The following is a 13,390-nucleotide window of genomic DNA, read 5'->3' on the forward strand; positions in this document are numbered from 1 at the left end:
TGATTTAAGGAAGGATGTAAATAGATGAATCATGGGGACGACCTCCCCCATCGTCAAAGCTTCCCTCCCACATTCATTAGATGTAAGATGTCTGTAATCGAGATTTTCACTGTGCGATTTACACACCAAGTTGCCTTGGGCATATCACTAATTCTTCATGTCAGACAGCTGTCAGGTGTCACGGTACGGCCCCTCCTCCCAAGTGTCTCCCCGTGTTTGTTTCTGTGCGTGTGTGTGTGTGTGTGTGTGTTCGTCTGTGTGGCCACGCCCCCATGTGTCACACCTGTTTGTAATTGCTTGTCATTTATATGTGTGTATATAAACCCCTATGGTTCTGTTGCCTGTGGTCTGTGTTTGATGTTACGGTAGCTTCATTGCTACGTAGTACTTGTTTCCATGTGATTAAACGTACGTTTGTTTAACGTGCCTCGTCCCCGCATCCTGCTTAGCCGCCCTGCGTTACTTCAGGGCGATACGGGCGAGGTGGTTCTTGAATATCACAGACTTTCCCTTTTCATTAGGAACTCAGTGGAGCGTGTGCTTTGCAAAACAGTAACCAACATGTGAAAACATAACCACCTGTAACCACCAGTGAAAGATGTTTGGAGTTAATAAAACTGATAACCTGTTCTTATAATCACAGGGGATTGCCTTGATATTCAACATTTTTAAAGGTAAAAATAAGCCAATAAAAAGCTGCATCATTAAAACAAGAACTTCTATGCTAATTTATTGAGATATTACTGCTAGCAGTGTGGCTAACACTACATTTAAACACCATAAGGGCTCAGAGAAAAGCCTGCAGCTGTAAATGAGGTAAACCTGCCGTGTGGCCAAACATGCGCTTTGGAACAGCCTTCAGGTGTGCTAACAGGTGTGGTGTTGGCAAGTCCAGTTATTTTATGTGAAATCAGAAAACAATCCATTATTAGTTGATCAAATGTAGTTAAAAACAAATGTAAAGAAATATATCAATTATAGTAATAGGCCATGCTAAGTCTTTAAGGTAAGCAACAAAAATTTTAAAAGTACACTTTTCTAGAAATTTGAAAGAAATATCAAGCCACGAATGACCAAAATTAAGATAACATTACTATGTGGAAGTGAGTTTAAACCCGTAAAGCTGTTAATAGCTACCTGTTTGCGAAGGTCAGTTGGAACCTAATGCATGATGCAATCTACCAGTTTTATATGACTGAAAGAGCCAATCAGAAAGAAGCAGAGAAATAACTTTGCACTACATAGCCAAAATGCCGCTTTGAGATTGGTTCAGAAAGAACGAAGCCTCTGCTTGCTTTGCGCTTTGGGGGTAGGGCGCCCCTTCGCCTGCGCCGACGCCAGGGATATACACTAAGCAAAACCTGAAACCCGGATGCATGGTCGTACTTCGAGGTGGAATTTGCTGATGAAATTAAATTGGCAAGGCCACAATATTCTGGTTGTAGGTGGACAGCTTTTTACTAATATTTGTGTTTTTGTACAACTTTAGTACAACTGTAAGCTAGCTAGCCCTTCTTTGTTCAGAACCAACATTGCCACTCAGTAACCTTAGTATATATATCTGACATATAAAATGTAAATTTGTTTTGTGGTTATGATGATGTTTCTTTGTTTCAAGTATAACTTCCAAATCTACAAAGTCAGCATATCCGTTGAACTTTATAACCTGGGTGTGTCTGGGTTTGTCCAATACTGTCTTTTCATTTCATTAGCTTTTAAAGGTCTGTAAAAAAATCTGAATTATTGCTGAATCTGTTTGGACACTCAGTCGCACTACGGCTCTTTCCCCATTTAAGGTGTTTTTGTGTTTTTGCACCATTTAGACTGAACGCTAATGCTGTCACTCATTGGGTGTAACCCATTACTTACATGTCGATTTTGACTGACTTTCACAGAGGGCACAGTTGAATTTAGCAAAGCAGTAAGCTGACACCCGTGCACACAGTGACTTTACGAATAGCAATTAAATACCCTGTTACTGTCAAGTTTTAGGAATCTGGCTCGTTGTGTTTAAGGGCCTTTAACCCACAATCAATACTGTAAATTTTGACAGAGAGTGAACAAGTCTTGGAGTAGCTGTGTAGGAGGCAGCTCACAGCACGGTAGGAAGGGTGTAACGGCTGGGTATGACTGGCATGGTTCAGTGTCACTCCATCATCAAGGGCCATTAGCCAAGGGCCCTTACTGAAGCTAGTGATCCTTGCTCATCAGCTCTCCCTTCACACGGCTCTTTACAAGACACGCACAGCACGTAGGGCAAACATGGCTTCCCCTTTCAGAATGGCCATGGCTCCATCTCAGGAGAGTGCCAGTAAAACACACATACGCGCACACAGAGAGAGAGAGAGAGAGAGAGAGAAATGCCTGCTGCAAAAACACAAACAGAAAGCTGGACTCTGGAGCAGAGAACATCTGCTTAGTTAAAAGGAAACACACACACACACACACACACACACACACACATTCCTGGGAATAACTACTTTGTGCTCTCTGATTGATGGGAGAGGACAGAACTGCTGTATCAGGTCTGTTCAGACAGCAGGCTGTCAGCAGCTCTGACTCCCTTCAATTTTTCCATTATTTAATTTTTTCTTTTTTATTTAAGTTTTAATTACTTTTTTTTTTTCTTTTTTTGCAAAAACCTTCCTGAGGTGCTAGCTCTCGAGACATATTAAGCTTTATGATTTAAATTCTGTGTATTACACCGTGGAAACTGCTAAGCTGCATGATGGGTGTCGTGTTGGGATGCCAAGTTCAGAAGTGTTACATTGTGGGAGACCTGTCAGTGTTTACCTGTCATGTTTGATGCGAGCGAGCAGAGGCTCCAGCCAGCCCACAGTGCACTCGCAGTGGGCATCTAGGAAAGTGATCACCTGACCGGTGGAGAGTGCCGCGCCCTTTAGCCGAGCACGAATCAGACCAGAGCGCTGTTCCATCCGCACGACCCGCACTGGGACCTCCATCCTCCGCACATACTGCTCCAGTGGCCGCTTCAGGAAGTCTGTGCGCGTGCGCACACACACACACACACACACACACACACACACACACACACACACGCATATACCTATGACACAGCCAATCATATAGTCAAAACATACAACACAGTTTTATTCAAACTATTTCCTACGTTTGCCAACTGACAAACTACTATGGATGCACACATACACAAACAAACAGGTAACCTACAGTACGTCATTCATATAACCCCTATCCTTGTCACTTACTGTACTAAAAAGAAAAAGTCTGTTTTCATAGGCTGATACACACACACACGCACACACACACACACACACACACTCTCTCTCTCTCTCAATGAGAGCTAAGAGAGGTATCAGATGAGGGCACAGCTGTAACCCTAGACGACCTCCCAGTAAGCATATTTATCGCTACATCCCTCTCTCCTCCTCCACACCTCTCCCCTCTTCCCCGCTGTTCTCACTTCCTCTCCTGTCTCCCAGAGTCAGGGCTGCAGCAGGCGGTGGTGCCAGACGGGCGGATCCAGTCACACGTAAGAACTCCTTGGTCGGCAGGCCCTTACTTGCGACCCGGCTGGGCGAAGCCATTAACCGTGTGAGCTGAGATCGACAATGCAGCGCTTCATCTGTCCAGAGAGGAGCGGAGAATCGAGGGAGAGAGTGACAGCGAGGCATTGTGGGGGGTTTATCCGCCTGTTATAGGCTTGAGGAGTTTATTTGCTCCACTGGCCGTGTGCGTGCGTGCGCGCGTGTGTGTGTGTGTGTGTGTGTGTGTGTGTGTGTGTGTGTGTGTGTAGGGATGAACACAACATGCTCACTCACTCGGTCTTTCCATTTTAACCCACAGACCCTTCACTGTATGACTTTCTAGATTATTGTGAAAAGCTAAATACACACATTGTTATGCAATCTGTGCACACACACAACCCCCCCCCCCCCCCCACACACACACACAAGCAGACACACTTGTGTACACACACACTGCATCATGTCTAGCTGAAGAGAACAGAGCAGCAGGATTCAGTGGGTCTGATAATACACTCTGCCTGTTTGAGGACCGGGCCATTCCCACAAGCACAGTGACACCCACACACACACGCACACACACACACATACACACATGACTTTCATCTACTTATCTGAACCCACTAATAGGGAAAAGAGAGGTTCAAACCACACACTGATCAATATTTGCCTTCCCAATATAAACACTCATTCTGATAACAGAGAATGAGAGGGAGAGAGAGGGAGATTCTGTGTCCTTCATGCAGTCACTGGATAGTGGGGCAGATCACGGAGCAGCTGTTCTCCTGGGGACAGCCTCTGCCTTCCAGATGACCTTGACTGAAAAATGGGCTACAAAGAAAACGAGCCCCAGTGAGGTGTGTGTGCTCGAGGCCCTGTGAGCTGTGTGCGTGGTCGAGCCCCAGTGAGGTGTGTGCGCTCGAGGCCCTGTGAGCTGTGTGCGTGGTCAAGCCCCAGTGAGGTGTGTGCGCTCAAGGCCCTGTGAGTTTGTGCGTGGTCGAGCCCCAGTGAGGTGTGTGCGCTCGAGGCCCTGTGAGCTGTGTGTGTGGTCGAGCCCCAGTGAGGTGTTTGTGCGCTCGAGGCCCTGTGAAGTGTGTGTGCGCTCGAGGCCCTGTGAGCTGTGTGTGTGGTCAAGCCCCAGTGAGGTGTGTGCGCGGTCAAGGCCCTGTGAAGTGTGTGTGCGCTCGAAGGCCATGTGAGGTGTATGTGCAGTCAGGGCCCTGTGAAGTGTGTGCGCGGTCAGGGCCCTGTGAAATGTGTGTGCGCTTGAGGCCATGTGAGGTGTATGTGCGGTCAAGGCCCTGTGAAGTGTGTGTGCGCTCGAAGGCCATGTGAGGTGTATGTGCAGTCGGGGCCCTGTGAAGTGTGTGTGCGCTCGAGGCCCTGTGAGGTATATGTGCGGTCAGGGCCCTGTGAGGTGTGTGTGCTGTTGGACAAAAATCTTTTATCTTCAAAACAGTAACTTTACCGGACGTGCTCTAAGCATAACGTATGTTCATTAACCTTTTAGAAAATCAAAAGGTTTATGTTTCAAGCGACTGCTGTAACACTGAACCATGCTTTATAGTTCTTTACAAAGATAAATGTACATTTAATGGAGATACAATGTGTTTTGCATTTGGAATGACAAGGCTTTGTTTTGAGAACTCAACCATTCTTTATTACCACCACTGCTGCTGCAATTTCACAATCCTAAACCAGTTTCAGGTTTAAAACAACCAGGGCCGGTTTTAAAGACACAGAATAAGGACAGTTTTGCACAAAACTGCAGTACTAATAGTGATTTTACAGCCAACGGACATACGAGTTATTTCCACATAATTTCGGACCTTTCTGCTGGTCAGGTATGAAACCAAACTGCAACCCCATCGTTCTCAGCATTGGACTACACGAGGGATTTGGTCATTTAAAGATGCTTCCCAACCCGATTAAGTTCAGACTGGACTGGCGGTTAGTACAGGATAACAGTTTTATCACTGAGCAGGAAGTAGAATTTGGCTTCTTATCTCTTACCTAGCTGGCTAATGTTAGTTACCCCGAGGCAAATACTGGCCCTTTAACTCCTTCTCTTTTCCGTTGATCTTCCCTCGCGCCATAGAAGCTCCGCCCACTGCTGCGATGAAGTGGCGAGCACGGTGCGCGGCGCGCTCAGCGTGAAAACGGCTCACGAAGCGCGCGCGCGCAGGTCGCCGCAGAGGAACGAGCACGGCCGCAGAAATCTCGGAGGCGTTGGAGGAAGCTACAGATAGCCGGGGCCTACTGCCCCAGGTCCGCGCTCACGTCCTCCTCCAGCTTACGCTCCACCGTTGCTGGGCGCGCAAACCTTTTCCTTATCAGTTTCCTGGCAAAGTGAGAGCACATCGAAAATTACGGCAAAAGAAAGGAAAAGCGCCCGATCTAATCGTTCCACGCCTGTAACACACCACAGCTAACAAAAGCGAGTGGTTTCGTGAGAACGCGGAGCAGAGGGCCAGCTATAATCTCACGGTCAGCAACGCTGATACTGCGAGTTCGTTCTAGGACCCTGGAGCATAATGGACACGATAATCGGTTCTAACGTTAGAGGGGCCGACGCGCTCGGCCGCGTCGTCCAGTAGATGATAATGCCATTTCCAGCCGCTGTGATCAGGAGGTCATCACAATTACATGGCAGCACTGCCGTACTCAGACTTCATTTCTCAGGGACCAATTTAAATCGTTTACGCTGCTCACACAATGCCAGTAATAACCAGAATGGTTTTATTGCTGGACTGGCAGGTGGTTCGAGAATGGAAGCGAGTTCCTGCTGGGCTTCTGTGTGTGTGTGTGTGTGTGAGGGACAGATAGAGTAGAATTCAAAGTAAGTGTTCATTATCCCTTCTGGTCCCACAACCAGATTACACGCCTGTGTTCATTATAACACATCAACTGTTCCACACAGTAAAGCCACACACAGCTCTGCATCCTTCTCTTCCCCCACGCCTTTTCACACGCTTCCAAAAAACTCGTCTGAGATTCAGCTTTGACATTAATGCTCTCAGGGTCAGTAACCAACTTTTCCCTCCAGATGTGGGGCGCACATACACAGACTCACAGTCCTGGGCGTGGAAACAAAAGTATGTTGTGTCCCTGTAGTGTTGGTACACATCTGAACAAATGGCTTACTGAGAGATCCTTAAAGAGCTTAGCACCCCCTGCACATGCATGCTTGAACATATGTGCTCACGCTCGAGCACGCATGCCTGCATCTCTCTCTCTTTCTCACACCCACACACCCAGTCGCGCCTTTCTCACGCACACGCACACTCAAACCTGTGCTCGCACACCTCCCTCCCTCGCACACGCACCTCTCTCGCTGGCGTTGACCACCAGCATGCACGCACGCGCGCGCACACACACACACACACACACACACACACACACACAACTCTTGCTGGCGTTGACAACCAACATGCACACACACACAAACAAACACACACACATCTCTTGCTGGCGTTGACCACCAGCATGCACACACACACACGTCTCTCTGTGGCATCATCCACCACACACACACACACACACACACACACACACACACACACACGTCTCTCTGTGGCATCACACACACACACACTCACCTCTCTCACTGGCGTTGACCACCAGCATGCACACACACACACACACACACACACAACTCTTGCTGGCGTTGACCACCAACATGCACACACACACACGCGCGCACACACACACACACACACACACACACACACAAACACACACACATCTCTTGCTGGTGTTGACCACCAGCATGCACACACACACGTCTCTCTGTGGCATCATCCACCACACACAATTGCACCTCTCTCGCTGGCATTGACCACCAGCACGCACACACACACACACACACACGTCTCTCTGTGGCATCATCCACCATACTCACACACTCACACACACACACTCACACACACACACACACACTCACACACACACACACACACGCACCTCTCTCGCTGGCGTCATCCACTAGCACCACCTCCTCCAGCAGGTTGCGTGGTGAGCGCTGCACAACACTGTGCACTGTCCGGAGGAGAGTCGTCCAGGCCTCATTATGGAACACGATGACAACGCTGGTGCGAGGCAGATCATCCGGATACACCTTCGTCTTACACCTGGCAAGAGACGGGGAGTGGGGGGAAATGGCCGTTAGGAGCGTACGGACCTCAAACAGGCAGGACTGCTCGTCAGCCAATCAAAGATCAAAAAAGAACATGATACAGACGCTAGCCAGCATACAGATGGCAGTGTAGTTTATAAGAGCAGCAATAATTACGAATGGACACACATTCTGTCATATCATGTTTATGTTTACTGTACTGTTTATTTGACTCTTTTATGACTATATAAAAGTTTAAGAAACAGACCAATCAAAGGTCTGTTTCACCCCTCACACAGCCCAAGCAGACTTCTGCCTCACTCACAAGCCAATCAGACTTCCTCTGCCTCACACAGAGGCCAATCAGAATCTTCCTTTGCCTCAGACACAGGTACGTTAGAGGCCTCCTCTGCCAGAGACCAATAAGAGGCTTCTTCTGCCTAACTCACAGGCCAATCAGAAACTTCATCTGTCTCACACACAAGCCAATCAGAGGTTTCCTTTGCCTCTCACATAGACCAATCAGATGCTTTCTCTGCCTCACACACAGGTGCTCCAACATAGGGTACAGGACATATTAGCAGCTTTACTAAAAACTGAAAACATACCGACAACTCACAGTGCTAGTGCAGTGCTAATGATTAGGTTTCATTTAAACAAATAAAACCTCAGACGCATGCTGGCCACACACGCGCACACACACACACACACACACACACACACACATACACACACACACATACACACATACACACACACACATACACACACACACATACACACACACACACACACACACACACACACACACACACACACACACACACACACACACACGTGCAAATACAATTACAGGATTGTATCTACAGAACAAATGGGCCCATTCTTCCAAGCAGGCCCTCTCATTTGTCCATTGTCCATTTCAGTCAGCCATGGGTTGAGCACTGATTGGTGGGCTTCAATAAAGAAGGCGGTACTGGGAGGTATTTTAATTTTTTTCTTAGGAGATTACGTAACTAGCATCCTGTGCCAGCCGGTGCTGAGGTAGGAACAGGAAAGCCAGTGTTTGTTGTATGTGGAGCGCTAAATTGGGACACACGCGCCTGCTTCCTGCCTCACGTCCTGTTTGCCCTGACGCAGCTGACTGGAGTAAGTCTTATAGTTATTTCTCTCTCTCTCCCTCCCTCCCTCCCTTACACACATGCACACACTGCCCCCCATACACATACCTACACACACAGACTAATTAAATCAAGCAGAGAGGTCATAGCTCATCATGTTCCATCACTGTGGTAACACAGGCCCTCAGCGCTCCATTCTATTTAAACTCATTAGTCTACTGTCAGTCTCATGATACACACACACACACACACACACACACACACACACACACACACACACACACACACACACACACACACACACACAGCTCCCTTTAAATTTATTAACCTGATGTCACTCTCAGGATCCCAACAGCAGTTTCATTCAATCAGCAGAGGTGTCTGATTGGCTGGCCTCATCTTACCAGCCTGATTAAAACGGGGCCTGGAGACTACCGTCTTGCCGAGCCAGGAATCTTACGCACACAAGCACACACACACACATTAGTCTTGTGCCACAAAAACAACAACAAAAATCTTCATTTGACTATCATTCTCTGTTCTGCTCACACATTATTTGATTCATTTAACAGTCTGTTCACATTTAAGGAACTATGCACTGCCAAACACTGACACACTGGACCCCAACACACTTGGACACCAGTGTAGGGCAACACACTTTAAATCTGAAATCTGATGAAATATTTATGCGAGTAGTGATCTGGTGCCTATTAAACTCTCACTCGCCCACATACGCAGGCATAAACACACACACACACACACACACACACACACACACACAAACACCTACAAGATAGCAGGAAAGCAGTTACGGATAAAAGGTCAGGGTGACCGCTCAGCAGGAGAGAGAGAGAGGGAGAGAGAGAGAGACAGGAAGTGAGAAAGTGAAAGACAGAGAGACAGAGAGAGAGACAGAGAGAGAGAGAGAGGGAGGGAGGGCGGGACAAAGAATGGAAAGGAGGAATGAGAGACAGAAGCAGAGAGGATTGGTATGACCATGTTTTTCATGTGTGCAGCTAATGGCCAACAAGGTCTTGCTTTATACACACAGTATAATCATGTGCTGTTACACAGTCATGTGCCTCTTCCTTTGTATAACAGTCAATTGTGTGACCAGATATCAAGCACTGACCCATTAAATCTTCCTTTAACCACAGATTTAACAGGTGATGACACTTCCTTCTTATTGCAGTCTGTCACAAACACACACCCACCCACAAACACAAACACACACACACCCACAAACGCAAACACACACACCCACAAACACCCACAAACACAAACACACACACCCACAAGCACAAACACACACACCCACAAGCACAAACACAAACACACACACCCACAATCACAAACACACACAAACACCCACAATCACAAGCACACACACCCACAAACACAAGCACACACAAACACACACAAGCACACACAAACACACACAAACACCCACAAGCACAAGCACACACAAACAGACGTATATTAGACGTATATCTAAAAGTGCGTGCAGGTCTAACTGTGGTCTGCGACAGCCCCGCCCTTCTATTCATCCTCCTCTTCCTCGCCACCTCTCTCCGCGTGCCGTCCGACCGAGTTGGCTCACTCCTCTTCCCCCCCCCCCCGTCTCCCTCCCGCGCGCGTGCCGTCTCTTTAACCCGCACGACACGTGCTGTTGTTTCACGCGTGAGGAGCTGAAACAGAATAATTTATCCTCGCTGAAGCGATGAAACTCATTTAGCGGCTGCCGGCTGTGCCGTCGCGGGAAGACCACGATGGCACGGGGGACCCGCGTACGTGAAAGAGGAGAGAGCAACGTGAATCAATTACAAACCCGTTCTAGAAAACCATAGCAGCACCTGCCCGGAGTTTCTGTTCTGTGACTGCAGCAATGAAGAAAATGGCCCTGGATCTTGGGAGAGGAGGGGGGCCGGGTCATGAAGCCGGCGAGAGTCAGGACGCCGTAGCGTTCGGAGCCCGAGGGACGAGCAGTAATCCCCCCCCTCAGCTGCTCAGGACTTTCAGACTAATGATCGTTAATCTTCCTCTGCGCTTGTCCTGACTAGTTCCCCTTTCCCGCTTATGTTAATTCGCTTTGGAGATGATGCAACGTGTAACGTTATGCCGACAAAGCACTGCCGAGCCGAAACCGGGAGGCAGAACGCGCGAGGTGAGGGGAGCTTAGGGGGTGAAGAAGAAGAACTAGAGAAAAAGGAATGGAAAGAGAAAGAGAGGGAGAGAGAAACAAGGAAAACGCGGGAGATGGGGAGGGTGAACGCACTGAGCCGGATTTGACTAGCGCAAGACCCAGGAAGGCAGCCGACAGGGCAGTTCTGGAAGCACCGTGCTCTGTAAACCGCCTTCCCTCGTACAGGCCGCGGATTACTGGCATAACCTTGAAATGTGCTCTTTAACACTCATCCCCAGAAGCAGACAGTGCTGGACTGAGAGATGAAAGGGCACGCAGTAATGAGGCACCTCCGCCGGAGTGTGATTGGAATCTAATCCTATATGGATTTATGGGAATAACTTCCATTTAGGAAGTTAAGCCCTCACACCCACATAGAAACGCATCAGATAAGTGTAATGTAGCTAAATATATACACAGCTGGAAAAAAAAAAGAAAACAGGTGAGAGCCACTGGCAGAGAAGCTGTTTTGATAATCCTTGTGTATGAGTGCGTTACTCCCTAAAGTAGTTTCCCCTCTAGGCTGAATGACAAGGCCCTTCTGGAATAGTGTTTGTTTGCATATTTGTTTGTTTGTTTGTTTGAATGTCTTGGGGATATGTGGCAGCTGTTTGCACTCATCATTATTAAATTTGTAACTGAAAACGCCTACGGTCTTAGATTCCATGCGCCAGCTGATTCAGGGGCACTGGATTATATGAAATATTACAAGTTTTCTTTCCAACTATGGGTCTTTCTTGTATTTCTGTGATTGCCTGTAGAGTAAACAGCGTGTTTTTAGTCGGAGTGCTCTGGAAGGGAATGCAATACTTTGGCGTGTCTCTCTATCAAACAACTTTCATCCATGTGACATCACTTCTAATAAACGTCTTTATTTCCCTGTGGAACACATGCCGGGGTGTTCCCCACCCCCAACCACACCTAACCGCATCCAACCCCACCCACCATGACTCAAAACAGACCCACCCAACACAATTCGACTCGACTAAACCTGACCCGACTCAAGCCGACTCAGTTCAACTTGCCCAACCCCAGGGGATACTGAGCTGATGGAAAAAAGAACAAGTTAAATCAGACCCAGATAAAGATGCCCAGCAATTTCATACAACTGTGTAGGAGAGTTTTGGGTTATCCCTAAATAATATCAAGACCTTAGAGGTTAATTGCTATTAAATTCAGTCATGCCAAGAATTGTGCACAGTTTTAAGAGTCTGACACATAAGTATAGTTTAAACTCCGAGTGAGGGTGGTAACATGGTCTGGTAGTTTCTACAGCCCCGGTCGTGTTATATATGTAAATATTTTAGTGGCTTCGGGTGAACTGTAGCGATAGGTGTGTGTGTGTGTATGTGTGTGTGTGTGTGTGTGTGTGTGTGCCCGCCCTGTTCCTTTTGCTGCTGTCTCAGGGCTCAGGGCGTGGGGTGAGCCAGCTCCTCAGACATGAGCTGTAAACCCAACAGTAATTTTACATTCACAGCACAGAGCAGATGCTCTTGTCCAGAGCGGCTTACAGAAGTTTTTCATATGTGATGAAGCTGTAAATTAAACTATAGCTGAAGAAAACATGGCACGCATACTACTGCATATGTAAGTGGAATTTAAAAAAATAAAAAAATAAAAAAAAATTATATATATATATATATATATATAAACGTAAAATAAACATGAAAATACACAAGTAAAAAGGTTTGATTGGCATTTTTTTCTATTGGTTCTATTCTATTAATGTAATGTGTGAGCCGGCATTACGTAGCATGTGTGAGCTGCTTTGTACCGGTGAATAGGCTGAATTTATCATACGCAGTGTTGAATTCATAATACACAGATTTAAACAGAACTATACAGGCCAAACCTTGGTGGAAGATGAACAAAAACAGAGCCAGCTGCTAGACATTAGTCTAGAAACCACTGGGATGTTTTTCTCAGGGTTCTGCTCTTCCAGACCACAGGGCGAGGCGAACTAGACTGCTACACTGGGCTCAGACTGGACCACAGACTCTAATTCGCCCTGCAGAATGTTCAATTAACAAATATTTATCGCCACTAAAACACTAAGGATAATTTACCAGCATATTAAAAAGCTTTGGGCTTGGCATCAGTCTGAGAATGGGTTTTGGGGTGTGTGTGTGTGTGCCCAAATGTATTGAAGCACTTATTCAATGGTGTGGTTTACAGACTTGATGTTTAAAAAACTATGGAATGAGCTCTCACACACACACACACACACTCACTCACTCAACCCTGTGTATGAAATCAGTTTAATTATCTCTCTCACACACACACACACACACACACACACACACACACACACACACACACACTCAACCCTGTGTATGAAATCAGTTTAATTATCTCACACAGACACACACACACACACACACACACACACACTCACTCAACCCTGTGTATGAAATCAGTTTAAGTATCTCTCTCACACAGACACACACACACACACACACACACACACACA

At 47.1% G+C, this 13,390-nt stretch overlaps 1 protein-coding gene across 10 annotated transcripts in view; it reads right to left on the reverse strand.

Annotated features, from left to right (window-relative positions):
* Positions 1–13,390, reverse strand: part of galnt1 (UDP-N-acetyl-alpha-D-galactosamine:polypeptide N-acetylgalactosaminyltransferase 1) — a 76,490-nt gene that overhangs the window by 15,936 nt on the left and 47,164 nt on the right. For all 10 annotated transcript variants that reach the window (XM_081715455.1, XM_081715450.1, XM_081715447.1 and 7 more), the window contains 2 exons: positions 7,467–7,633; positions 2,794–3,001 (listed from right to left, as the gene is read on the reverse strand). In XM_081715455.1, the coding sequence (XP_081571581.1) occupies positions 2,794–3,001; positions 7,467–7,633 (375 nt within the window). The remainder of the gene's footprint in view (positions 1–2,793; positions 3,002–7,466; positions 7,634–13,390) is intronic.

This window comes from Electrophorus electricus, chromosome 1 (assembly GCF_041902795.1).
Source record: "Electrophorus electricus isolate QZ-2024a chromosome 1, ASM4190279v1, whole genome shotgun sequence".
NCBI classification, from domain to species: domain Eukaryota; kingdom Metazoa; phylum Chordata; class Actinopteri; order Gymnotiformes; family Gymnotidae; genus Electrophorus; species Electrophorus electricus.